We start from the raw sequence: 27334 nt of genomic DNA, 5'->3' as shown, positions 1-27334 counted from the left end.
CTGGGAAAGCTTCGGGCACCGGCTGCCCTGCTTTTAGGTTGATTTCCGTTGTAACGTGCAGCCGGCCCCCTGCATGAGGAACCCGGTAATCGGAGGCTGCGGGAAGGCTCGTTAGTCACAGGGGAGCCCTCGCGCTGTCACCGGGAAAGCACGCGCAGCCGCGGGGCTTCGCCGGGACCGGGCGGGGGGGGGATCGGGGCACCGCGGAGGAAGGGGGGGGGGGCGGGGGGCGGTTGCGCCCGCGCAGTGCGGCGGCGTTTGTCGCAACGGCTTTACGCGGAAGGATACCGCGCTGACAAAGCTGAGCCCCGCGACCGCTCGTACGCCGCTGCCGCCGGAGGGGCTCGCTGGGCGGAAGGAGACGGGGAAAGTTCCGGTAGAGGTCCCTCCGCTGGCGCACAGCGGATTCGTACGGGCCCGCTGGCTGGCTCCGCCCGGACTACTTGCCAGGGGGAGCTAGTTCCGGCAGCAGCCATTCGGCAGTTTGCTGCCTCCGCCACCGCCATTTCGGGAGCCGCCGCCGCCTCAGCGCGCCGGGACCGCGGGCACCTCGGTCCTGCACCGGCCGCTTCAGCCGAGTGGGCCCCTCCGCACCCGCCGCCCTTCCGCTGCCTCCGCCCGAGCCTCGCCGGCCCCCTCTCGCGATGGCGACCTCCGTGGGGAACGTGGCCGACAGCACAGGTACCGTGGGCTGCCGGGCGCGCCGGGGGCCGGTACCGCCGCAGCCCTGCGGAGCTTGGGCCCTGCCCCCGCCCGGGGCCACGCCGCGGCCTGTGCCCCACGGGGCCGCGCCTGGCCCGCCCCGAGCGCGGCGCTCCCCGCTCGCCGGGCCCGCTCCCGGCGGAACTTTCCAGAAGCGGCGGCGTGGGCGAGGCGGTGGCTTCCGGCGCGGTCCTGCCGCCTTTGTGCTGCTCTCCGCTCGCCCCGGGGCGCCGGCGGGCCCGGGCTCGGGGCTCGGCCCCCGGCGGGTGCTGCCGCTGCGGGCCGCGCTGGGGGGGGGCTCCTGCCGCCCTGGTCTCCTGCTGCTAAATTTATCTACAGCAGGTGACTGCGTGTTTGCGGAGGGCGAAGTAGGGTGAAAACTTGACCCAGAGCGCGGCTTAACTGGTCTAGAATCACTAGCTACGCCCAGGGAGCACCGCTGTGCTGGGCAGCGAGATAGCGTGCCCTCGATAAGGAAGGGCCTGCCCTACATCTGGCCTGCACATCTGGAACTTGAGGGACGGGCGACAGAAGAGGAGAAATGTCGCTGTCCCCGTAAAGCAGTAAAAAGCAGTATTCTGCTCACTGAAAGGATAAAAGGTCAGCGCGGCTTTATGCCCCAGATTTTTTGAGGTCTTTCTGTAACCAGAGGGAAGGAAGGGTCTGAAAAGCTGAAAAGGTGCCTGGGAAAAGCAGGAAAAAAATAGCATCTATGGAGGAGGATGGGATAGCAGTGCAGAGATAGGGAGGTAAAAAGGAATGGTCGTGGTACAGAAGTGGAAACGGAGAGGCTAAGTGCTGCAATACAGTATTTCATTGCTCCTCAGCTAGATCTGCAGGTCTCGTCAGCGAGGCTGCAGCATCCTTGATCTGTGGAGGTGAAAAGAACCATGTGCATGCTTGGAGAGCATCTTGTGCTCCTTGTCACCGCCGCGTCGCAGATGGTTGTGGCTCCTGTTCGGGCCTAGGTTTTACCCAGATGTAAGGTTGAGCACGAGCATGTAGTGGGTGCTTAGGATGTTAGTTCTGGGGGAAAAAAACGGCCTTGGGTACACTTGTGATAGTTCTGTGCGGGTTTTTATTTTGCTTGCATTCTGTAGAAGTCTCAGGAAGGGTCATTGTCATAGCATGTACTAGGTGTTTCCAAGGTCGTAATCAAAGCACGTAGCACAGGTTAGCCTAGGTACCTAAATTTATGCATGCAAGGCTTGATAAAGAATTTTTCTGTCTGTGACAGTTTGCTGCAGTTATTTTCTTTACCAATGGTTTCAGTAAGCAGACACTGAATTATGCAATCACTGTGTTACGGATTTTACGGGTTGTAGAACTTTTCTTCCAGCCAACTTTCTATTAAAAGTTTAGCTCATTTTGAACTTTATGACTTAGCTCTCTGGTTCCTATTTTTCAATGAACTTTTCAAGGATCATTGCTAAAATACTTGTTTGGAGGTAGATGACTGCCTGTTTTACACTGAGTGATCAGTCTCCTTCATCTCCTCGGGGGGGGTGGTTTTGTGAAGAGACTTGATAAATGAAAGAAAATGTTAAGTGTTTCACTTATTTTGTTGCTTTTTTTAGCAATTATTATTCTGAGGTATTAAATACAGTATTTCTGCACCACCTTCTTTCTTGCCCTGGGAGTTACAACTTCAGTTTCACTTTTTGCTTAAGTTGGCAAAATGTAACATTTGTGTAATGTTTTTTAGCTTCTTTCCAAGTGGTCGTAAGAATTGTAAGTCTAAACTTTGGGTTCTTTTTTTGGTTTAGCTTTGAAATTTAATAACACTACTGAAATTTTTTTGAAGAAGAAATGGTTCAGTTAGGTCCAGGAGACAGGCTTTTTCTGTCCTGCTTCCCCTTGTATGTGCCATCAGCAGAACTTGAAAATACACCGACTGCTAGAGGGACTAACAACGGCAGAAGGAGGGAGTGAGGAACAGCGTGTTGGTACTCCAGTATCATCATTACTGTCAGCTCCTTGGACTTCCATAAGTGGTGCTGTCGTTCTCACGTTGGGTAACAGTTGTTACCTGCTATTGCTAGCAGGTTTAACTAGGTACTGAAGTCCACTTTTGCCTTAGCGAGGGTTTGGAAAACTATTAAGCTAGGCTTCTAGGAAGTGGGAATCTAATCTTGATGAAAATACTTGGTTAGTAATTTGTCAAGTATCTGAAAGCAAGTAGCTTTGCTAGTTCCAACTTACTGTGAAACGCTTCAAGTTTTTAGAGCCGACAGAGACAACATACTATCTAGAAAAACAACTTCAGTTAAATTATGTAGTGTTTACAATCTTGTCTTCAACGTAGTGCTCAAAAAGCAATTTTGAAAATAATTATTTTAGATAAATCCCAGTTTCATAAAATAAACACTAGATAGTAACTCTGGACCTAATGTCTTTGTGATTATTTTGCTATCTTTAAAGTTCTCACAAAAGAACTATGAGTCTCAGAGGAGTTTTGCAATACTGAAGTGCAAAGATGTGTGTATTTGGATATTGAAGTGCTTCCTTGTATTAGGAAGGATTTTTCTGTTTCGTTTAAATTCAGAATTGTAAAACTCTGTATGTCCAGTTTAGAAGTGTTTCATAAGTGGAATCAAGTGATGGCAGAGTACTAGAAACGCTGGACTTCAGGAGGAAAAATAAGAGATGCTTGCAGTAATTAAGACTTTTAATAGTAATAATCATTGGTATAAAGGCAGAATTTGAAGGTCAGCACTTCTTTCTAGGATGAACGGTTGTGTTTTTTTTCAAGCTACGCTTCTCTATATTTTAATACAGAACTGTGCTTTGTAAGAAATTCACTTCTCACACTTCAGGTTGTCTAAAACAGGTGGTGTTTTATTTAAGTATTTTGTTCTTCACAGTTGGATCTTAAATACAAAAAACATTGTGTCAATCCCATTGCAGCTAAGTATCCAGAAGCAGTAACTCCTTTCCTGTACCCTGTCTGTTAATGGTTCCTTCTGTAGACCATTTGCATAATCATTGAAGTGTGTGTTTGTCTCTTATCAGATGTTGTTCCTAGGCCATTTTGTTTTTCTATGAAGGAATCCTCATTACAGAGAATGTAGGAGTGTAGAGGACTCAAGGAATGTTACACAGTTTTTGTGGGTGGTTTTTTTTTTTTTTTTTGTTGGTTGTTTAAGGGACTTTCACTACCGACACAGCAAAACTTTCTTTTGTTCAAGTCCTTTGAGGTCTTTTTCTGCTGTCCTTCATTTCCCTAATAGGTTTTTAGAACTTATTTTTAATACTAAAAAACATAAGATTTACAGTTGGGGAGAGTGAGGAGAGTTATTGTTCTGTTGGCAGCACTTCTGCTGTTGTGAGCTGAAGTACAGTATCGTGCCAGGAATCTTTTAAAATATATCTCAGGTTAATGGAAAATGGTTGACTTGCAAATATTCACAGTCATTACCGTCTACATGCTTCCTATTACTAGCTGATGAAGTCATGGACTTGTACAGATGATGTTAGAAATAGTAATAGGTGGGGACACGAAGATCTGAGAGTTCAAACTGCCACGTGCTGTAGTGTTTTATGTAATTTCAAACCTTTTCATCCTTCAGTTGTGTACACTTCTTTTTCATTTTGTTCTGTTTTTTTGTTTTGTTCCCATTATCTAACTTTTTGTTTTCCCCCCTTAAATGTTTTGGTGATTCTCCAGAACCAACGAAACGTATGCTTTCCTTCCAAGGGTTAGCGGAGTTGGCTCATCGTGAGTATCAGGCAGGAGACTTTGAAGCAGCAGAGAGACACTGCATGCAGCTTTGGAGACAAGAGCCTGATAACACTGGTGTGCTTTTATTACTATCGTCCATTCACTTCCAGTGTCGCAGATTGGACAGGTAGGAGACTTGAGGTGTTCTGTCAAGCTTTCTTTATGGTTTGAACTTGTAATAGTACTAAGTATAGCTGACAGAAGTTCTATTCTAGCATTTTGTTTTTATCACTGAACACAAGCACTGACTGACTTCATGGCAGCAGTAAGGACTGGTCAAAAATAATGTTTTTACTTTTTTAATGTTGTTAGAGTAAGAGAAATACAAATTGGAACTGCTTTACAACAAGCAACAGATCTTGCCATTATTCTCGTATTATTTTCATATTGAACACATTAATATCGGAGTGTAAGCCACACTTCTGTGTACTGGAGGTATTTACATGTGTAAACAAAAGCTTTTGGTTATTTATTCCACCTGCATTGTGGGGGGTTTTGGGTTTATGTTGTTGTTTTTTAAGTTACAAAAATGTCGCAAAATGGCATGATCAGTTAACGATTTTTGTCATCTGAAAGTTGTCTTTATATTTTTTCTGCTTGCCTGTTACTGATCTTGCTTTCTGTGCCTCAAGCATTTTGAAATGCACTTTTTCTATCTGTAAATATGTGTGTGATGGTGAAGGAAGGAAGAACTTTCGGCTGAGATTTATATGAGCTTCTGAATGAAGTTGTAATAACAGTTCAGATATGGAAAAATAAAATGGGGGAGGATACAACGGAATTCTACATCTACATCTGTCAGCTATTTACTGCTTCTTGAAAAGAGTATTGAGTGGAACATTGCAAAGTATACAAGTGTTGAAGGAGGCTTTGCAGGATTTCTGTAGTGCTTTCTCCAATTGAGATGAGCTCAGGTTTGGTGAGGTGACTTGAATGCTACTGATTGCAAATGAGAGTTTTCAGTGGAATCTAAAATAGGAAAAGTGGAGATGATAGTTTAAGCTATGAGAAGCTAAACAAACAGGACAGCTCTGTAAGTCCAGATTTGTTGGCTGTATGTTTGGCTTGAAATAAGCATGAATGTTCATTAAGTAACTAGGAAAATAGGTAAATGCTGAAAGTCAAAGGTGGGCTTTTTTTTGTTTGTTTGTTTTTGTTTGGTTTGGTTTTTGTTTAGGTTTGGGTTTTTTTTGCTAACTTGTCTGATTTTTTCCAGGTCTGCTCACTTCAGCACTTTAGCTATTAAACAGAATCCTCTGTTGGCCGAAGCCTACTCAAATCTAGGCAATGTGTACAAGGAACGTGGACAGCTACAAGAAGCAATTGAACATTATAGACACGCACTGCGCCTCAAACCAGATTTCATTGATGGATATATTAATTTGGCTGCTGCGCTGGTAGCTGCAGGTGATATGGAAGGAGCAGTACAAGCATATGTGTCTGCCCTTCAGTACAACCCTGTAAGTAACACTTTATTTTCTTTCTGCTTTAGTACTGTCCCAGGACACACAAATAGCAGGTTTCAAAGAATGAACAAGTGATAATCCTTCCCTATAACCTGTACACCATAAACTTAATGGTATACTTAATACTTTCTTAAGGATCATTGGAAGACTTCTGTCACAAAAAGTTCTAAGTTCTGTGTTGCAATACAGTAAGGGCTGCTGGTTGTGTACTTGCCTGTGTTGTTGCGATAACAGAAAAGCAAGGAATTGGGGTTTTATTTTGGTCTTTGAGTGTGTTTTTTTCTCCCCCAAAGTGAGAAGTTTGTGAATAACCTCATGTAGTTTTGTGTGCTTTTTAAGGCACACTTATTACGGTGAGAGAATCTCTGCTCACACTTGAATGTGAGATCTTGAAAAATGATCAGGTATTACTTTATCACAAAGTCAGAAATTTCATGGTGACAAAAGTTACCTGGTTTAATTTCCACTGTTGTCTGGTTTACAGAAATGTCATTTTTATGTTTTATAGGCTGAAACTGAGTATCTGTTTATAAGTGACTCCAATAAAATAGGTCCAGTGTTTGGATTTTTGGTTGTAACTGCTTTGAATTGACATTTTTAGTAAACGATCTACCAGACTGCTGTCTTCTGTTCATTTTGCATTGTACTCAAATAATTTTTATAGTACTAAAAAAGATGGTATCTGCTTGCTGTTTGGTTGTATGTTTTGTCAAAAAGCACTTGAAATGCATCGTCTGTCTAGTGTGCATATATCCTTTCTTGTTTGGAAAAGCAAATGCAAACCCAGTCCAACAAGAGCTCGGAATCTTGTTTTTTCTTAGAGGAGTTGAGTTTTGTTTAGGTTAGAACTCCATTTGCTAGTGTTGACAAAAACGTCCCCGTTTTCTGTGATCTCTACTGTTAGATAATGCAGTTGCAGCCTGTGCCGTGGTTACAAGTGAAAGAATAAGTGGCAGGGCTGTTTAAAACGCATGGATTAGTGGGAAAAACAGGGCGAAAACCTGCTTTGGGGATACAGGAAGCAAAACCGCTGTATTTAATCTATTAAAAAATCATAATGGCAGTGGTGTAAGTTAAGAATGCAGGTTTGCAGTCATGCTTTAAAAAAAAAGGGGGGGGATCTTCATGTACATATGGCAAAAGAACTTAAGCTGCTTGGAGGCAGAGGCATTTGGTTTCAGTTTTATATTTCTGTATAAAGAGGGATTGTATGAAATGCTACTTTCTGCTTCTTAGAGTTGTATTTTTACAGTACTAAAACCGGGAAGATTATCTGTTGGCTGTAATGTTAGGTCAAGAATAAGTAATTGATACTTGTGATGTATTTATTAAGAATTAAAAATAAGCTGTAGAGGGCTGGGGCGTTCTTTATAAGTTCTCTGTGAAGACCTTTGGGGTGTCTGAAGTCCTGAAGCTGATAGTATGACTTTGATTTTCCAGGACTTGTACTGTGTTCGTAGTGACCTGGGGAACCTGCTCAAAGCCCTGGGTCGCTTGGAAGAAGCCAAGGTAGGTGTTGGGTAGAATACATGTAAACGTCAGTGTTTTGAAAACTTGAACTTTGCACCAAGTCTTCAAATCTGCGTTGATCTACAGACAGTCTGAGAAACTGCTGAAAACTGAAGGCACTGAAACACCCCAGAGTAGTTGCAGGGCAAGATATGGCATGTCCATGTTTAAAAGTTGGTTTAAGTCAAGAAATGGAACATTACCAAGCCTTTCTGCTGAACTAGACTGTCTGATACCATTCTGAAGTATTGGGCAGGGGCTCCATCATGCTCTTATCTGGAAATAAGTAACAGTCCTTCAAATCTGAGGCTTGCCTGCTGGTGCCAAGCAGAGAGCCTGTGGTTAGCTCGAGATCCCTGTACGATGCAGGTGCTATTGAAAATGCTGCTCTTCTAAAGTCCTTTGTGGCTTGTAAGTGGAGAAGAAACTTATCCAAATGTTACCTTGTAATATTGGCTTTTAAAGATTTTTATTCTTTTAACTTTTCCCTTCCCTTGATAGTGGAAGAAAGGCTAGTAAACGATCAATAGCTGCAGTATGCGAAACCCCCGAATATCTTTTCTCATGTCTTCCCTCTCCCCTACCCCAAAATAAAGAAATCAGAAGGACAAAGCTGGTTTGTTTGGGAAATGAACTGATCGAAAGAAAACTTGCTGTAGTGGAAAGGTGGCTTCTAGCAGTCTTGTGTTTCCTAAACTGAGAATTCGAACACCAAGATGAGTTTAAAATTCTTGGCATGTTAAAACTTGGATTGCACAAAGAAATTGTCTTGTTACAAGCCACCTTACGCGTCCGCGCTGCAGGGGTGAGGAGTGTGGAGAAATCGGAAAACACTCTGGACTCCACGTCTGTCACTCCAAGCCCCACGCGCATGCTAAAAAGTGGAGTGTATGAACAGCGTAGCTGTCTGTTTGGCTGCAGCACCATTTGGGGAGGGTTAATGATCTTTATGGGGTAATTGGAGTGCGGGTTCAAAGTTCATTATCTTTTTGACTTCTCTTAACAACTTGGATGTGCGTACCATCCTAGGGCAGCCTAATTGATTTGGTCGGATCCAGGTTGAAAATATTTTGTAGCAGCATTCACAGTTTGAACAGTCTTTGAGACACTTGGTTCTCAGCCCACCAAGCGGACAGCTAACATGAATTGCACTTCACTGCAGCTTTAGTGTGACTGGTATAGGCCAAGACACTGCGCCTGCCTTAGGTTGCTGACTTCTTTGTTTCAGAGCTCTGGAGACACCTAGTTTGAAAGTGTTATTCCGTTTTGTGAGAACTTAATAAATGAGGAAAAACATCTTGAGTAAATTGCAATGTGTTTCTTTGGTTATCAGTCCATTTGAAAGATCAAGCCAGCAGATTCCTTACAGTTTGAACTAAAATTTAATTTCTTTGTAGATATTTCAGAGCCTTTCTTCCAAAAAAAAAAGTCCCTGCTGTATGCAATTACCCTGATTAACCCTCTCCCTTCTGCATGTCTCCCTTGTTACAGACAGATTGTCCTCATTCCCATGTGTTAAGACATATCCAAAAAAATGCAATTGCTTTGTTGAACTCTTACTAATGATCTTGTTTTATTTTCTCTCTTGTTTTTGGTTTTTCACCACTGATATTGTATTTAGAAGGTTTCAGGTGGGTGAAACCTCCTATTCCATGCGTAAGGTGCCTCGCTGAAGGGAGCTCGAGGCCTGGATCTAGGGCAGACACACACCTCCTCCTCCTCTTCCAGCAAGGAACGCACCGAAAAGTCACATGATGAGAAATATGGTAACGGGTTTGTAACTGCCACAGCAAAACCATTTGCCTCCATGCCTGAATCTTCTGTCTTGTGGCTTCAGAAACAGCTTAAAATATTTAATTACAAGCAAGTAATGTAAGAATATTTTATACTAGTAGCCACAAATTCTTTCAAAGAAATAAAGTAAAAGTAAATTAAAATATTTTTAAAGAAATAATTGGAGATAGTTAATAGTAAAAGCTTCTAACTCTTCTGGTTGTTCATTTTTTTCCTTTTTTCTTCTTTGTTTGGATTGCAGCGTTCTGCTCTTCTGATGATGCGCTGTGATCCTGCAGTAGCGCAAAGGCTGCGCAGCGGTAACGCGCATTGCGTGCGATTAAGCCCTCGTGAACGGTTGACTAGATGATTAATCTCTGATTGGGTGACTGCCCAAGCTCCAGGCTGCAGCCTTTTGGATGAAATTGGGTTGTAACACATTTAAGAGTCCAGATATCAAATTTAATATGAGAGTTTGTTATGGGCCTGTCTGGTAGATTAATGATTCTGGTTGGCCGTTCACTGGATCTAGGGGCAATCAATATAGCAAAGCAGTTCGCAGCGATAGCGTGGCGCCGTGCTGTTTAGGATGCGCAGCGATTTCTTGCGCTTGCATTACAGGGACCTAAACCTTCATGCAATCCTGTCATTTGAGGTTTTGAAGCTGCAGATGATTCGATGTATTTGGGGGTGGGGCGGGGGGGAAGGGAAACAAGATACGGATGGGGTATGTCATCTCACTTGACAAGGACAGCTGAAACCGAAGAATGGCTTCATCTTTTTCAGTAGTTTTTCTATTTTTTTAAGTAATTTCTGTCTGTTTTAGAATGCTACACAATTTAACAATTACATTTCACAGCAAAGTTGTATTTACACATTAGGGTTTTTTTGTGTACCTAAGGATGGCAGATATTTCCGCTGAACTACTCAAATTATTTTGAAGATTATTTCTGTGGTGACCTGGTGTCTAAAGGCATGTTAATTTGTTACCAGCATAACTGAAAAATGGTGGGCTTGCACTTGGGTTTTGGTTTGCGCTGGCGCAGGATCAACAACAGTTTGCAGCGCATTAGTTTTGGCGCAAGCTAGCCTATACTGCAGGGTCACTTTTGGCTGGTTAGAGAAGGCATACTAACAATTATTTTTTTCTTATTTTTTTTCTTTTTACAAATATTCCCCTTCCCTTGTATCTCTCTTCTTTAACTGTTCCAAGGCCTGTTACTTAAAAGCAATTGAGACTCAACCAAACTTTGCAGTGGCTTGGAGTAATCTTGGCTGTGTTTTCAATGCCCAAGGAGAAATTTGGCTTGCAATTCATCACTTTGAAAAGGTAACTATCTAAGCCAGTCAGCTTCACTGCTAGATTTTAACGTACGTGCAGTTGTCTGCTTGTAGATTAAATGTTTTGATCAGCAGAGAACAGAGTTCTTTGGATCCTTTTAGTTAACATCCTATGTTAATAGTTGTTCAGGTTTTTTTTTACTTCCTGATGTTTCGGACTGCCTGTGTGCCACTACAGAGATATGTTTACAGTTGCCCTAAAGACTTCACACACATGTAAAAGAAAATTCATTAAGTGGTTTTACAATCCTTTTCTGGAATAAACTTTTTAAAAATCTAATTTGATGGGAGTGATGTTTTGTATGTTTCATGTGTTAGAGGGAGAAACTACTTTGTGCTTAAAATCTTTTTTTCATTGTGATTTTGTTGCAGGTATTACAGTCCTATGGGTAACTGAGGAGAACAATTTTAAGTGACACACTAGTTCCTCTTCTTCAGGATTATTTTTTACCACTATTGTTTCAGAATTCTTAGATTGGTGTCATTAACTAGTTCTCTGATACCTTCCCCCACCCCCCCCCACCCCCAAATTAAAGGCATCGTGGCGTGGGTAGGTAGGAGTGTTAAGTATAATCAGCCTAATGTGAAATAAATGTTTTAATGCTTTATTCTGCAGTAGTTGCAACTGACTAGATAAGCAAATGAATACGTTTGAAGGTACTGTATGGTTTTGTTTCTACAGATAAATAACTTGGATGCTCTGTGATTGATTTCTATAGCTTAAGTTTTCTTTTTTACTAGGTTATGGGTAAAGTCTTAGATGCTTACAGATTGGGGTTATCAAATTTAAAAAAACCCCAAGCAAACAGAAAACCAGCTAGGTTTCATAGAATGTTCTCCTGTTAATGCTCAAAACTGTTAATATTCAAAAATATTTTCAGGCTGTAACACTTGACCCAAATTTTTTGGATGCTTACATCAATCTGGGAAATGTCCTGAAGGAGGCAAGAATATTTGACAGGTAAGCAGATAAGTACTATTACTCTGTTAGTGGCCTGTCAGATGTATCAAGATAGAAATTATGTATCCTGATGTAAAGTATCTTTGGACTGTATAGTGAAGATTTGTGCTGTAAGCTAAGCAGGCAGATCGCTTTGAAATGCATACAGAGCGAGTTACTTGAATTCTAAAAAAAATTAAGGTCCTGTGGAATGTATTCCTTTTTGTCACTTTCCTGTACTTAATAAAAATGTTAAAAATGAGTGTTTCTGTATTTATTACGTGTTGGCATCATGTTACTGTTTTGGATTGCAGTACTGTTGCTGTCGTCTTGAACTAACTTGTTTCAAGACCTCTGACCTGGTATATCTTACTTTTGTTTCTGTAAGAAAATCCAGGCTGTGTTATTTGTATGCAGTGTCTATATTGTATCTGTTAATTGGATTATAATTTCTGGTAGCTGTGGTTTGTGGCTCCAAATCTAATAAAAGCTTGCAAGGAACAGGTTAGTTATTGTAACTAGTTGCGTTGCACAGTGTAAATCATTCAGTGATCTCTGTTTTAACCACAAATGAATGAGCTAAATAGGAGAATGTTTCCTCAACATTTTGGACTTCACATCAACTTTTTGAGATTCTACTTACTGTGTATACTGTTGTGATTTTTCTAGAAATCAGATTAGAGTTAATACGTACAGTATTTATATAGCACTGTAGGAGCATATAATCAAAGATCTCTCTTTTGGAGAAAGTAAAGTCTGAAGTATAAGTAAAGCTTGATACATGTGTTTGGTTAGCAGAGAGGATGAAGACATGTAGCCTTAAGCTACTGTTCCTATTGTAACAGTTGCTGTGCAGTGTCTCTTCACTGTCCTGTCCAGAGGAATAATGAATCCCCTTACACCTGTTTACACAGGATAAGGCACAACCATTCCTTACCAGGGAGCATAGTGACAGGGCAAGAGGTAGTGGTTTTAAACTGCAAGAAGGTGGGTTTAGATTAGATGTTAGGAAGAAACTATTTACTCTGAGGGTGGTGAGACACTGTAACAGGTTGCCCAAGTGAAGTTGTGGATTCATCCTCCCTGTAAGTGTTGAAAGCCTTTGAGCCAACCTGATGTAGTGGAAGGTATCCCTGCCCGTGGCACAGCAAGAGTGGGGCTGGAAATAGATGATCTTTAAGGTCCCTTTCAACCCAAACCATTTATGAAATGAATAATAAACTGGGGTCAGGGGGGTGGGGCTGGGTGGGAATGGAGCCAAAGTCTCATTCTTATTTTAGTAATGAAGAGTGTTTAACAGAAGTAGGCAAAGGCTTTACTTTTTTTCCAGAAGACTTAACTTGTGATTACTGTACAGCATCGGGTGGGAGGAAAACATTCCTATTTGACAACCTAATTGTTCTAGTCTGCTACTCATTACAGCATTCAGCATAGTTTTAAAATAACATGTATAATTAATTCATCCCTTGATTGGGGTTCTAATTCAGGCAATGCTCTTCTGCATTTTCAGTAACGTCTTACAGGACAAATTTGTGTATAATGTATTAATAATACATATCCCTTGAAGTTTGGGGGGTTTTAATATGGGTTATTCTTTTGACCAAGGTAAATATAATTACTGCTCCGTGGATGATTGTTTGCCTTCTTTTTCTTGTTACAGAGCTGTAGCAGCTTACCTACGAGCCTTGAGTTTGAGTCCGAATCATGCAGTTGTACATGGCAACCTTGCCTGTGTGTATTATGAGCAAGGACTAATAGACCTAGCGATAGACACCTACAGGAGGGCTATTGAGCTACAGCCCCACTTCCCTGATGCCTATTGTAACTTGGCCAACGCCCTGAAGGAGAAAGGCAGTGTAAGAAGTGCTACTTTTCCTTTGTAAAATTTTTAGAAGTACTGTGAAAGTGTATTTTAGACGCTAGCTGTTACCAGCTCTATTAAGATGGGATGCTGCCCTCTAGTCATAAGGAAGAATTAATTCAGGAAACCCTGCACCTTGAACCTGTTCAAAGTGATTGCGTAATGACTTCTTATAAACAGTGCTGTTAAAATAAATATTACCATATCAACAATATCCCTTTTTTTGAAGGTGGTAGAAGCAGAAGAATGCTACAATACAGCTCTTCGACTTTGTCCCACTCATGCAGATTCTCTCAACAATCTAGCAAACATCAAACGGGAACAGGGGAATATTGAGGAAGCTGTCCGTCTTTATCGGAAGGCTCTTGAGGTACAGTGGAATTTGATCAGGGACAGGTGGGGATGCAAGTTGGGAGTGTGTAATATAACAGAGGATTTTTCCCTCTTAGGTTGTAAGTGGGGGAGTGTCTGCTCAAAGACACAAGTTGTGTAAAAGAAAGAGTAAGAAATGCACAAGTATTTTTTTAATATGGTCTACTTGGGGCACTTGAGAGATTGATTCTACTTCTTTTTCTTCCAGGTGTTTCCGGAGTTTGCTGCTGCGCATTCAAATTTAGCAAGTGTTCTGCAACAGCAAGGAAAGTTACAGGAAGCTCTGATGCATTACAAAGAGGCTATTAGGTAAATGGATACTATCTGTAATAGTCCCAGCCTTTCATAAAGGACAGTGCCATAGATTGTGACTTGCAGAGAGTGACTTACAGTAGCATATTTTCACTGAAATAATTGCTTTGCAAACCATAAGGTCTGGGTACAGGTATGTCTCCTCAATGGAGGAGGAGCTTTAATTGTTGATGACAATATATTATCTTTATTTCTCAGAATCAGCCCCACATTTGCAGATGCTTATTCTAATATGGGAAATACTTTGAAGGAGATGCAGGACGTTCAGGGAGCTCTACAGTGCTACACCCGTGCCATTCAGATAAACCCAGCTTTTGCTGACGCCCACAGCAACCTGGCCTCTATTCACAAGGTAGCACGTGTGAATGATTCACTCTTAGGGTATGGTGGGACACTGTAGTTACTTTTAAGTATATTTTTATCTGCTGACTCATTTCTGTGTCTTTATAGGATTCAGGGAATATACCAGAAGCCATTGCCTCTTACCGCACTGCTCTGAAACTGAAGCCTGATTTCCCAGATGCCTACTGCAACTTGGCCCACTGTTTGCAGGTGAGGAAGATGGGGCTTTGATTGTAATTCTTAAGATTTTTTGTGCGGCAAATGCTAAACATGATCATCTCAACCAGTCACTAATTTAAATGTGAAGGGTAAACTTAAGCCTTAAATCAGAAGATAAGATTATAAGTCATCAACAGTAATAACCAAAGATTCTTGCTTCTATTTTTGGAAGAAGCATGAGCCTCAACTTGTGAAATATGTGATAAAGATCAAAGGGAGCTGTTGTCCTAATGTTCTTTTTATTTTTTCCTTTTTCTAGATTGTCTGTGACTGGACAGACTATGATGAAAGAATGAAGAAGCTTGTTAGCATTGTAGCTGATCAACTGGAGAAAAACAGACTACCTTCTGTCCACCCACATCATAGCATGCTGTATCCCCTTTCTCACAGTTTTAGGAAGGCTATTGCTGAGAGACATGGAAATCTGTGTTTGGACAAGGTAGGAAGTTTAATACAGGCCAGTTATGATTGAAGTACTTCGTGGTTTTGCTTGATCCCACTGAAAATCTAATACTCAGATAGTTATTAGCCTTTGTAAGGTTTCTGAGAGGTAGGATGTAGTGGTACTCGTCTAGTTTTGCAAAGTACATGCAAGGGTTGTTTTGGAAAAGCAGAGTGAGTAAAATAGTCTTTCCTGACCATAAAACAGATCCAGGCTGCTCTGTGTTCATACTTCTGAAAATCTGGTCCTTTCCATCATTCATAGTGCCTGGATCCTGAACTTGCCTTTAGCGAATCCTGGCTGGAACCTGTGAGCTTTGATAGGCTCTGGGATTTTGAAATGTACTCACTTTAGTGGTGATGGCAGCAATGTGCAAGGGTGGTGCATCACAGTAGGAGGTACTTGAGTATTTGCTGTCAATCTGTTTTGGAATACTTTATGTATAGTAGATTTTCCCAAAAATGTAGCTTCTCTTGCTGTTACTATTTAACTGTGTGCCATTTCCACAAGACCGCACATCACCTCAAGCTGTCAAGACTGCAGTTGCAGTCGGTGGCGAGTTCTGTAACTATAAGTTGATGCAACTTCTTCTTCTTTTCAGCCAGAGAGTCACAGCTATTGACGCTTGTGAATGTTGAGATGGACTGCTTGAGCAGTTGTAACTGAAAATACACTGTCAGCCAGTGGAAGGGTCTGGTTAACTAATGTAAAGATCTCAGACTTCAGAAGATAACACTTAGCATACAGATTGGCTTGTCTTAATAGCTTAATAATCCTGTCAGTGATAGTGGCTACAAGCTGATGTCTGGGGAGGATGGTCAGCATAAGAACAGAAAGCATACTGTGGTACTTCACAGGAGTAATCTTCGGGTCACAAGTGGCTTGTAGTTTGAGAACTCCCTAGTCATAGTGGTGTGGTGTCAGTATATTTAATAATTAGGGATGGAACAGTTAAACTGGTAGAGAAGTAGAAATGTCAACTTGCAGTAGTGATGTCTGTCTTTATTTGGCTGCATGTGGGTATGTGACAGTACCCACTTGTAACACAGTTTGTGGGCATTACACTTGGCTCCAGTGGATTACGTATAATGCAGTTTCGAAACAATAGATGCCCACAGACCACTTGAATGTGGCATAAGGCTAATTCTACAACTCATGGGTGGGGTTTTTTCCCCTCTGTTGAGCATTTGGGTTTGGTTCTGGAGTTTATAGACAGTTGTGTATATTTTCTTGACAGATTAATGTTCTTCACAAACCACCATATGAGCATCCCAAGGATTTAAAAGCCAGTGAAGGTCGACTTCGTATTGGCTACGTGAGCTCTGATTTTGGAAACCATCCAACCTCACACCTAATGCAGTCAATCCCAGGCATGCATAACCCAGACAAATTTGAGGTAAAAATACAGATGGAATGCTTAAAGCTTTAAATAACAGCTGTTAAGTGGCAATTTCTTTTTCTTGGTGCAGACAGGTAAACTAGGCAAAGGCAAACTTTAGTTTCCAGGTGTTCAGGGCTTTTTCTTAGCAGGTGTTTTTTAATGAGTTGAAGAGTTCTCCAGCCTGAGTCATCCTTCTTTACCAATATGAAGTGTTATTTAGAAGGTAGGCAGATTAGATACCTGTCCTCAGAACTGCTGTAGGTAGGATTGGTGGCCTATGGAAAACTTTTTTTTAAGCTTCAGCTGCTCTTCTTTGAGTAGTTGTGTTTCAGCATCGAGGTACTACTGTCAGGTTACTTGTGATTTACAGTTATGCATCTTATTTTTATTCATGCTCCGCTGCTGGTTTTGTTACATGTATTTTTGTCTGGGATACCTGAATCACAAACATGAACTTGAGGTTGGTCTGACTACATCTTTTTCAAAAGGAAATGATACACTACATTTACTCCAGAAGGAGCATATGGAATTTAACAATGCTAAAGACAGTCACGTCTATATTTGGGTGTCATGATAAGGGACTGAGGCTGTAAACAAAACTAATTCCCACTTACTTTGTTTGCTCTTTGACTATTTAAATTGCCTTGGTCTTGAGCTCCTGCTTTCCAAGACATGAGAATTTGCTTGTCCTTGTAAAGGATTGTGTTTCCTTTTTGCAAAAGTGTTTTTTATGAATCTTTTTTTTTTGTTGTTTTGGGACTTTTTCCTAACTTTCTTGATTTTTCCTGGTCATGAAGTCTTTGTAGTCTGAAGTCCTTGTGGCAGAGTTGCTTGCTTGAATTGTTATCAGAAGCATGACTATGAATCAGATCGTGAAACATTTACATTGGTGGGCTGAATACATGGGGTGTGGGGGAGAATATACCGTTATCCTTGAGTCAGCTTGAGACAAAGGGCAGTCTTTCCTGTTCTGGATTTATAAAGCTCCACAGAACTTAATTTAAATACTAAATAGAAGTTTATTATTGTTTTACTAAAACCATGCTTTCGTCCTGCAAGAATCTCTCTGTGTATTGGTTCTGTATCTGTATGTGCTAGGTTAGCTTAAGATGCCTGTTTACATAACCTGGCAACTTCGAGTTTCTCAGATACATTTGCAGTTTCTTAATTGGAGAAAACTAGTCACTGTTTAATATAATCTGTTAAAAAGCTTCCCCAGAGCTTAGCTTATCTGTTCAACCTGACTCATAATTATGATTCTCACTAATTACAAGTTCAAAGGTGTCTTCTAAAAGGCATTCTTAGAGAAATTAATGCATATGCAAATAAGTTTGTTCAAATTACCTTGCACAGATGAGAACGTTGTGTGTATGTCTGCAAGATGCAGTACCATACCCTAGCGCCAGAACTAGGTAAAACTGGGACCTGGTGCAGATGTGTCAAATGCCCCTTATTTTTTGCACTTCTTTCTCAGCTGGCAAATGCTACACAAATAGAATATAATTTGTATGAAACTAGATGTAATTTTGCTAATGTAATTTAAAATTGTAATACCGTATGTTTTATAGTGAAGTTATTAGTTGGCAAGTTGTTGCAGATACTCAATTTCGGTGCCTCGTATTCTAGGTATTCTGTTACGCCCTGAGTCCTGATGATGGTACAAACTTCCGTGTAAAAGTGATGGCTGAAGCAAATCATTTTGTTGATTTATCTCAGGTGAGCTTCTTTGATGCATTGACCTTTTAGCAGATGTAAGTGAAGGAAGAGACCAGCCTGTAGTTTTGAGATTTTTAGTTGCAAATGTTTCTTGAATGAGGCTGATGTTAGTCTTGAGAATTTTGGAGTTTGTAGGTGTATTAGTGTTACCTTACCTGGGATGCAGTGGTTAGTGCGTGACCTCTGTGTGATTATTAGAAAGTAATGTTAGCAATATTGAATAACTGTTCCATTAGGTCTTAAGATAATATCCATGATATTTAGATATGACTAAGTCAAGATGCCACAACTCTAAATATATTTAAGCTTGCTTTACTCCAGTGAGGCAAGATAGAGGCTTGATGATTAATGGGGGGATTTTGCCCCATTATCAAAAGGCTGTTTTGGCAACATATACAGGTGAGTTTGATTTGTTAAGTTCTGTGTGAAAACTGATGTTAATTTCAGTGTACGTAGAAGTCAAAGATTTACACTTTCTCAAGATAACCTGCAAAACCCTAAAGCAACACAGGATAATTAGGGTACATTAATAATGGAACTGGATTGGCACCTGGACAGTCCCAGATTAGGTCATAGGTAAAACTTGCATGCAGTTTTTAAACTCGTCATGTTATTCAGGACCTGCTCTCATAAGTAAAAGTGCTAAATTGGTGTCAGCAGAATTGCTCTCTGAGATAAATTTTGCAAAGTTGATCCTTTAAAATGTTCTTTTAGAATAATGAGCTTCAGTTATGCTTGTGGAAAGCCATCTGTTGTCCCCCCCTGCTTTTGCAGCTGTGGACATTGAGAAAGCCTTGGGTCATAGTAAGAGAGGACAGCATTTTCATGTTTGTTGGTGCACTTAGCAGCTATCTAGGAAGAATTCCTTCCTTTGCCCGGAGTGATACACTGAGTTTTCTTACTTAAAATTATTGAGGCATCAACTTGTATTTTTAGGTTATAGTGCAGCTCTTAAAAGATTTGTACAGAAGGGTTAAACGGGTAGAAATGGTTTGCTGTGATCTATTGCATTAGCAGTGTAACTCACTGAAAGTTAAACTAAGGTGGGAACTCCAGTTGTTGTCTGTTCATTGATACAACTGCCTGTGTGCATCTGTTTGCCTTGCTATGAAGTGTGAAGTAGCTTTCCCTTTTTACAAAAAGGAAGTACTTTTATGGTGCATATTAATTGCAGGGTGAGTCAGCATTAGTGGTAGAGTAGCTAATTGGCTTACTCTTGATCTTCAGCTTGAAGTAATTTCTCTGTATTGCCTTAGTTTGGGAATCTTGCCCTACATAAGGCTAATTAATGATCAGAGCTTACAGAAGTGGTGGTGGGGCTGTGGTGGTTTATATAGCCTCAGTTTCTAGCTTCTGAGTTTTTTTCTACTGCTGAACTAGAGACATCTATCAAGTATTTTCTTTTATCTGCTTGTAGGTGACTATAATTCTTGGAGGAATTTAAAACTGTTGAAAATTATTTACCTTTCAGTATTAGACAGGAAGAAACACGTTGTAATTTCCAAGGCTTTGCTGTTCTTCTTGAAGGTCATTGGTAATACCTTGTGTGAAGTTCTGCTCTTTGTTTTTGATTTAGCCAAGGACTGAAGCAGTTTCAGTATTGCTCAGAGTTCTTTCTGTGGTTCACATATGATATTTTTCTGCATGACTTGCTGAGCTTGGCAATGCTAGGCATCACTCCTGATGTGAATGTGCAGAGGCAATCTTCAAGTACCTGCCACAGTTACAGTTTCTGTCAGCAACTGCTTCAACTGCGTCTAGCAAACTTATGTTTTTCTTGGCTTCAGCAGGGTTTTTTTGACCGAGTTGAGGACTTGCACCTCTATAAAACCAGAAGTAATGGGATTTAAGTCTCACTTAAATTATGCAGTTGACATTTATCTATTGGTACACTGATGACTAACCACATTTATTACTGAAAGACTGAGAAAAAAACCTTTTTTTTTATTTAAAGAAAATAAATTTTATATATGTATTTCTTTATTCTTCAGATACCATGTAATGGAAAAGCAGCAGACCGCATCCATCAGGATGGGATACACATTCTCATTAATATGAATGGTTACACCAAAGGAGCCCGCAATGAATTATTTGCCCTGAGACCAGCACCTATTCAGGTAACTAGAGAGCTCTGTACCTCAAAAAAACCACTTGTGAGTAGGAAGTTTCTCTTTTTCTTCTGGCAGAGTGGAAAAAAATTCTGAAGGTTCATGTTGATCAGTAAGTGAGAGAGACTTTATAGGGCTTAGCATATGTGAGGCAAATAGGATCATTCTGTTGAAACTGAGGAGTCTGAGTTGTTTTATATGCTTTATGGTCAGTTGACTGTCCTGAATGAGAACTTAATTCTGTGAGGTTCCTGTACACCACGGGCTTTCTTGCATTAGTGAGGACAAAAAAAAGGGTATTTGAAGCAGTTGTGGAAATTAGTTGTGGTGTTTTAATATCAAGTTTTAGTGAAATTCAAGTTACAATAAGTCAGAGTCAATTTTTTGATTAAGGATTTTCTAAAATGCCTGTGGAAAGAGAATGGGAGAAGCCTGAACTGGAGTTACTCTAGGCTACAAAAGTTTGTCTCAAGCTAAGTAAGAGAAGCTGTTATCACTGATGGTTGGTATTCTGGCCGTAGCTGCACATAGCTGGATACTTTGGCCTTTTGCTTGAGGGATCTATTTTAGAACATCCTTGAACTGTTCACTGTCTCGATAGTGAAAAGTTTGGGTTGGTGGTTGCTGTTCAGTTGATAAAGCACAAAGAAGGAACTTGAATCTGTAGGTGAAAAATATAACTTGAAATGTATTGATTTTTACCTTCATTTAGTTTTGCAATGCAGCTGGGACTGGACCCTTGCTTTCTTGTTTTTTAGGCAATGTGGCTAGGGTATCCTGGCACCAGTGGGGCGTTGTTCATGGATTATATCATCACAGATAAAGAAACTTCACCAGTTGAGGTGGCTGAGCAGTATTCGGAGAAATTAGCTTACATGCCAAACACTTTCTTTATTGGAGACCATGCCAACATGTTCCCTCATCTGAAGGTATGTTGGAAAATAGACCAAGAAAAGCAGGTGTTTTCCATAGCTGTCTTCATAAAATGGTGCTTGGTAAAGAACCTTTACATTTTTAAAAAATTCTTTTTTTTTTTTTTTTTTTTTTAACAGAAAAAAGCAGTTATTGATTTCAAGTCCAATGGTCATATTTATGATAATAGGATTGTGTTGAATGGCATTGACTTGAAGGCTTTCCTTGACAGCCTCCCCGATGTCAAGATTGTTAAGGTGAGAGCTACTTCTTTGTTTTCAGTTCTAGGGACTGAAGCTGGTACTTTCTCTGATGCTTATGTGATTTATCTTAGATGAAGTGTCCTGACAGTTGTGACAATGCAGACGGCAATGCTGCCCTCAGTATGCCAGTCATTCCTATGAACACAATTGCAGAAGCTGTGATTGAGATGATTAATCGTGGGCAAATTCAGATAACTATTAATGGATTCAACATCAGTAATGGATTAGCAACTACTCAGGTGAGGCACTTCAAGATACTGTTCTCTTGGGTCTTACATTGTATCTGTATGTTTTAACATAACAAGGAAGAAAAACCTCCAAGCAAATGTCTGTCTTCTGTCACGATGGTTTAGTCAGTCTCATACTGAAGTTAACTTGCAAATGTGTTGGAAGCTGCAGATGTACTGGAAGATGATCTTTCCTCCCGAAGATAGACGGGTTATATCACAAGGCTGTCTGAAGTCCGAAGAAATTTAATCTTGTTACATAAAGAAGACACTTGGCTGTTCAGAATTTAAAGGCAAGATTTGTTCATTGCCTGCAGCCTGCAGCATTTGTGAGCTGTTTAGTCAGTTTCAGTTGTGTTATTCCTTTAGAAAAAAATGGCTGGGTAATACAGGCAAAGTTATTCCACTGTATCAGCACGTATTATCTCCTTACATCTTCCTTAATGATGCACTATACTGTCACCTCTCAGTGCTTAACAGTTAATTGGATTTTAGTGATCGTGACAGTTACTGGTTTTGTTTATTACTTCTTCCTTTGCAGAATTGTTCTTTTTAAAAATACTATATTTTGACATTGGCATAACTTTTTTGACTTATGAATTTTACTCAGTTTACAGTCCTTCAGGAGAGTTTTTCATCATTTTCTTAGACCTTTTATTATCACTACTCTATTCATAATCTCATGCCTTGGTTTCTTTTTATGAATTCTTTTGTTCATAACAGAGACTTTCATTTAAGGTAATAGGTCATGTGTTAGTTTGGTCAGTAAGCTTATTAGCATTTTTTTCTGAAGTTATTGTCCCCTGAGAATAATAGAGAATTCTTGTCTTGGCACTCTGCCACCAAGATGTAACAATCCAAGCTCTGTTGGTACACTTCTAAAACAGGATTTCTATCTTTTGATCACACTAATATAATCCTTCTTTGTGCTTGTTTTAATTTGATACCGGCTACTTCTGGGCATAGGTTGATGAGAAATGTGCAGTGTGGGTTTGAGGTCTGCTCAGTGACCTGGATAAGTAGCATTTTACCAACTTCTGTTGAACTAGATTATCTCATACATCTTCTAATGGAGTCAGTGACAGTGAGGTATTGTCATTCATGTCAGGTTTGTCAACGGTATACTTTGGCTGGCCACACTGCCACTGAGCTAAATTTTAAATATGTATGTATGTAAAATACACATATAAAGAAAAAGGCTCTTAAGTTTTGCCCTGTCTGTATTGACGTTTTTATCTGTCTTTGATCCAATGATTGCCTGTTATTATTTAAAAAAAAAAATTAAAAATCATACTTACATTTTACTAATCTTCAAGACTCTTGCATGATATTCTGATTATCCCAACTTTGTCCTCTGCTGTCTTTTATTAGCATGTTCCTATTCTTTGTGAAGGCTGTAAGATCTGTTCATTTTTTAAAGTCTATTAGTAACACTTCTAGTTTTAACTTTCAGCGTTTCCCATTATTTCATTGTCAGCTGGTTCCTTTACAGTTTATCAGTTACATGTTAGTCTGTATCTTTAGTCCTGACTATCTGTTCTGTGCCTGTTGTCTTTTATCTTAAAAAAAAAAAAAAAAACCACAAAAAAACCAACAGTGAAAAAACAAAACATACAAACCAGAAAACAGACCACAAGAAACAGCTTTGCTTTCTAAAGACTTCTTTTATTCTTCTTGAAGTCATAATTTCATTTTTGGGTGCAAGGAAATGCAGTGACTGTAAGGAGGGGAGCAGTCCAAGTGTAATGCTTCTTTATATGATTCATTATTCCAATTATTCCAGTTACTTGGATTTTCAGGGGGATACAGAAAGGGCATGAAAATGCCCAGTGTTCACAAGCATGGATGCATACCAATTAAATTCTTGTTATGAGTTAAGTAAACAATTTTGTTTCGTATAATAAAACCAAGGATGTGCTTACATTAACTTGTGATGCTAACAGATGTTGCAGTGTGTCTCATTACAGTCCCACAGGGTGTAGTCTTGTTTGCTGCAATTTCAGTGTTCCAATAGCTTTTTTTTTTTCTCTTTAGATTAACAACAAAGCAGCAACTGGTGAGGAAGTTCCACGGACTATAATTGTTACTACTCGTTCTCAGTATGGCTTACCAGAGGATGCTGTTGTATACTGTAATTTTAATCAGCTGTATAAGATTGATCCTTCCACTTTACAGATGTGGGCCAATGTGAGTACCTGTATGTAATACAAAATCTAAGGTCAGACTTGTGGAACATACCTATTCTGTTCGAGTTAGTAGAAACTTCGTGCAGGTTAAAATTGTTACTGTTCTATGGAAAACATTGACCCTGAGCTATTTGAATCCTTATGATGCTGTCATGGTTTAACCCCCAGCCAGAAACTAAGTACCATACAGCTGCTCACTCACTCTTCCTGCGCCCCTGAGAGATGGGGAGGAGAATGGGAAAGGAGTGTAAAGCTTGAGGGTTAAGATAAGAACAATTTAATAATTAAAATAAAATAGGAGGGAAACCCCCAAAACAGTAATGGTAATAACAACTATAGTAATGATTATAATGAAAATGAAGGAGAAGGGGAGAGGAATAAAATCCAAAGGGAATGGAGCAAGATACAAGTGATGCACAATACAGTTGCTCACCACCCAGCTGAGCAGCAATCAGCAGGCCCCAGCCAACCTCCCCCAGTGATACACAAGGTCCTTTTGGCTAGTTTTGGGTCAGCTGTCCTGGCTGTGTCCCCTCAACAACTAAAACCATCAGTGTGCTGTCAACATTGTTCTCACACCATGTCCGAAGCACAGCATTGCACCAGCTACTAAGAAGAAAATGCTATCCTAGCTAAAATCAGGACAGATGTTCATGTTGCAGGACTTGGTGTTAATGGAATATAGAATTTTTTAACTGACTTCAAATCACATCTCTGCTTCTAGCCAGTGAAAAATTGTCTGCCACAGCTTAAGTATGCTGGAACTCCATTGTGAAATAACTTTGGGCTTCCCTAGTCTGCACAATTAAGTTAACTGACCTTGGCTGGTGGTAAATTGATAGATCTGACCACTGAGCGTCTGTATCAAGGTCCAATTTATAGTGTGGTGCAGAGTTACCTCAGGTAATTTTTTTATATTCTATAGTATGGGCCTGTAAATAAATGAGATCATAAATTTTAAGATTTACTCTCTTAAGTAGCGTTCTGTGAACTGTTGCTCAGAGTTGCTGTCTCTTTCAGCAGAATTAGAAATGCAATCTGAATTATTTCACTTGAAATGATTATCTGGTTTTTTTCTTGCTCTGTATCTCAGAAGATTAAAATGAAGTATTGAATGCGCCTTTTGCTACATCTTGGTATATGGTAATTTCTTGTTTGGAAAAGGAGATGTTTCTGACTGAACTTTCTGTATTTGCTTCCTTATTTTCGTTACAGATCCTGAAAAGAGTTCCGAACAGTGTGCTGTGGCTGCTACGTTTCCCAGCTGTAGGAGAGCCCAATATTCAGCAATATGCACAAAACTTGGGTCTTTCCCAAAACCGAATAATCTTCTCTCCTGTTGCCCCCAAAGAAGAGCATGTGAGGAGAGGGCAACTGGCTGATGTTTGTCTAGACACTCCGCTTTGCAATGGGCACACAACTGGGATGGATGTGCTCTGGGCTGGGACTCCTATGGTCACCATGCCAGGTAATGCAGTGGGGAACCTACACAGAACAGATGGATTTGGAGTATTATTAGGTTTTTAATAATGAAGAGCAAACCCAATAAACTTTGTTGCCTCATATAGAGGCAAAAGGAAAGTAACTCATGCTCTGCTGATGTTACTTGATAAGGTTACTCTTGTTATCAAATTTTTATGGTTTTTTTTACAGGCGAGACTCTTGCATCACGAGTTGCTGCCTCCCAGCTCACTTGCCTGGGTTGTCTTGAGCTCATTGCAAAAAGTAGACAGGAATACGAAGATATTGCTGTGAAACTGGGAACTGATCTGGAATAGTAAGCAAACTTGTACTGTCTGATGTGGTAACATCAAGAATGTAAAGTGCTTGTAGTTGGGCACAGTGCTGAGATTTATCAGTAGTTTTAATCCTGCAGATTACATATTTAATATTTAAAATAGCTAGGCAATCCTCATCTAGAGGTTTCTTGTCTTGCAGTTAAGCCAGCTTCTGCTTTTACAGTAAATTGCTCATTTAGAACAATTGCAGGCTCTTACCTGGTAAAAAGTGCAATATATTTCACCTTTTTGTTCTTTTTAAATTGAAGATTAAGCCGTTTGTCACTTATTACAAATCAAAAATTGTACTGTAAAAAAAAAAGTTACATTACAAATAATGCAACAAGTTAATGCGTTACTGTGGCAGCTCTCTGAGTTATGTGGTAGTCTGTATCTGAAATTATGAGGGGATGGAACAGCAGTATAAATTTGGTGGAAGTTGGGGAGCAGATATTTTTGAAACCGTTGTACTGGCAGTTCTGGGTTAGCTGAAAATAGTAGATTTCAAAAGCAAGCAGTACTGTGAAGTGTTTGGAATCTCTTGCGACTGCTTTAACTGTTGGGTTTGGGTTTTTTTATAGCCTGAAAAAAATACGTGGCAAAGTCTGGAAGCAGAGAATATCCAGTCCTTTGTTCAACACGAAACAGTATACAATGGACCTGGAGCGGCTTTATCTTCAGATGTGGGATCACTATGCTGCTGGCAACAAACCAGACCACATGATTAAGCCAGTGGAGACCACTGAGTCTGCATGAAGAGAGACTGACTGTGTGCCCACCTAGAACTCTCCAGGATCTGAGCCTCTCAAACACTTCTGCAGATGATGAGCTAAAAACTGTGCATTTCTACTTAATCTGCCTGGTACTCTGTGGCTGAAGTAATACATGATGGTGATTAAAGCACAGCCAGACTTATTTCTTGCATGATAGGGAAAGACTCAGTAGAGCCTGGGATCCTTTTATTCCATGAGGAATTTGAATGGGATTGAGCCGTGTACATGTGAGCCTGTATGAGTGACTTAGTGGTTGCTGGGGGAAGTTTGAACTGCCCAACCAATTATGATTTCATGGATCGATTGAATCTTCCTGTGAATCTCCTTTTACGTGGATTGGGAATTGGAGCTTTTTAACATTTGATTTGGGGTACTCCTGTTGGTATATATGTGTGGTTCTCCCATGACAAGATTTCCAGCTAGCGAGTGTTGCTCCCTGCATTAATTTCTAAACTGTGTGGACTGAAAGGGCATATTTGCTGGTGTAGTCTTTTTTTATAGGTTTTATAAACCACTCAAGCCTATATCAGCCTTTTAATGTTTGACCTCTGTTTTGGAGCTCTCTGTAATGTGTTGGTTTAGGTAAGGATTTGGGGTTTTTTTTTTGTTTTTAAGCTTCTCCAATAACTCAAGCTAATTTGGCTTCACGACGGCAGCTCCTATTCTGTTGGAAAAACCAAATCTTGATCAGAAATTAATCCTCCCTTCCCCACAAGTGTTTTGAAGGTAAACACAAACTGGTGCCAAATAACCGATGATTTCAGGAACGATTGTGAATTATGTATAGAGGCGCAGCAGTCCTAGGTACTGTAGCAAAGACTTGGAAGAAAAAAAAAAAAATAAAGCTTTGGTTTGCCAGTTTGATTTGACCGGCGTTTCATGTTTTCTGCTGGCGGGGAAGTGGTCTGAGTTGCTAGCGACCGGGGGGAGGGCTACGGGCGCGGCTGGCCGCGGCCGCTGTGCGCATGCGCGGGAGACGCGGCGCACCGG

General features: G+C 40.4%; 1 protein-coding gene across 4 annotated transcripts; it reads left to right on the top strand.

Annotated features, from left to right (window-relative positions):
- Positions 1-445: 445 nt before the first annotated feature.
- Positions 446-27213, top strand: OGT (O-linked N-acetylglucosamine (GlcNAc) transferase). 4 transcript variants are annotated; one of them, XM_055817689.1, is made up of 22 exons: positions 446-681; positions 4370-4550; positions 5640-5883; positions 7330-7398; positions 10385-10501; positions 11394-11473; positions 13113-13308; positions 13543-13683; positions 13894-13994; positions 14196-14349; positions 14448-14549; positions 14818-14997; positions 16238-16396; positions 18008-18097; positions 20089-20214; positions 20964-21134; positions 21258-21374; positions 21452-21619; positions 23642-23794; positions 25009-25261; positions 25447-25570; positions 26153-27213. In XM_055817689.1, exons 1-22 carry the CDS (start codon positions 645-647, stop codon positions 26325-26327), a joined length of 3138 nt encoding a protein of 1045 aa, XP_055673664.1. In that variant the 5' UTR covers positions 446-644; the 3' UTR covers positions 26328-27213. The 4 variants fall into 4 exon arrangements, with proteins under 4 accessions (XP_055673664.1, XP_055673665.1, XP_055673667.1 ...); XM_055817690.1 differs by having other exon boundaries at positions 447-681; positions 4400-4550; XM_055817692.1 differs by lacking the exons at positions 446-681; positions 4370-4550; positions 5640-5883 and adding an exon at positions 9020-9164 and having other exon boundaries at positions 7324-7398.
- Positions 27214-27334: the final 121 nt, after the last annotated feature.

The sequence above is a fragment of the Falco peregrinus genome, chromosome 13 (genome assembly GCF_023634155.1).
Source record: "Falco peregrinus isolate bFalPer1 chromosome 13, bFalPer1.pri, whole genome shotgun sequence".
Classification (NCBI taxonomy): Eukaryota; Metazoa; Chordata; class Aves; order Falconiformes; family Falconidae; genus Falco; species Falco peregrinus.
Note: the sequence above shows the minus strand (reverse complement) of the source record. Positions and strands in the feature narration are given on the sequence as shown.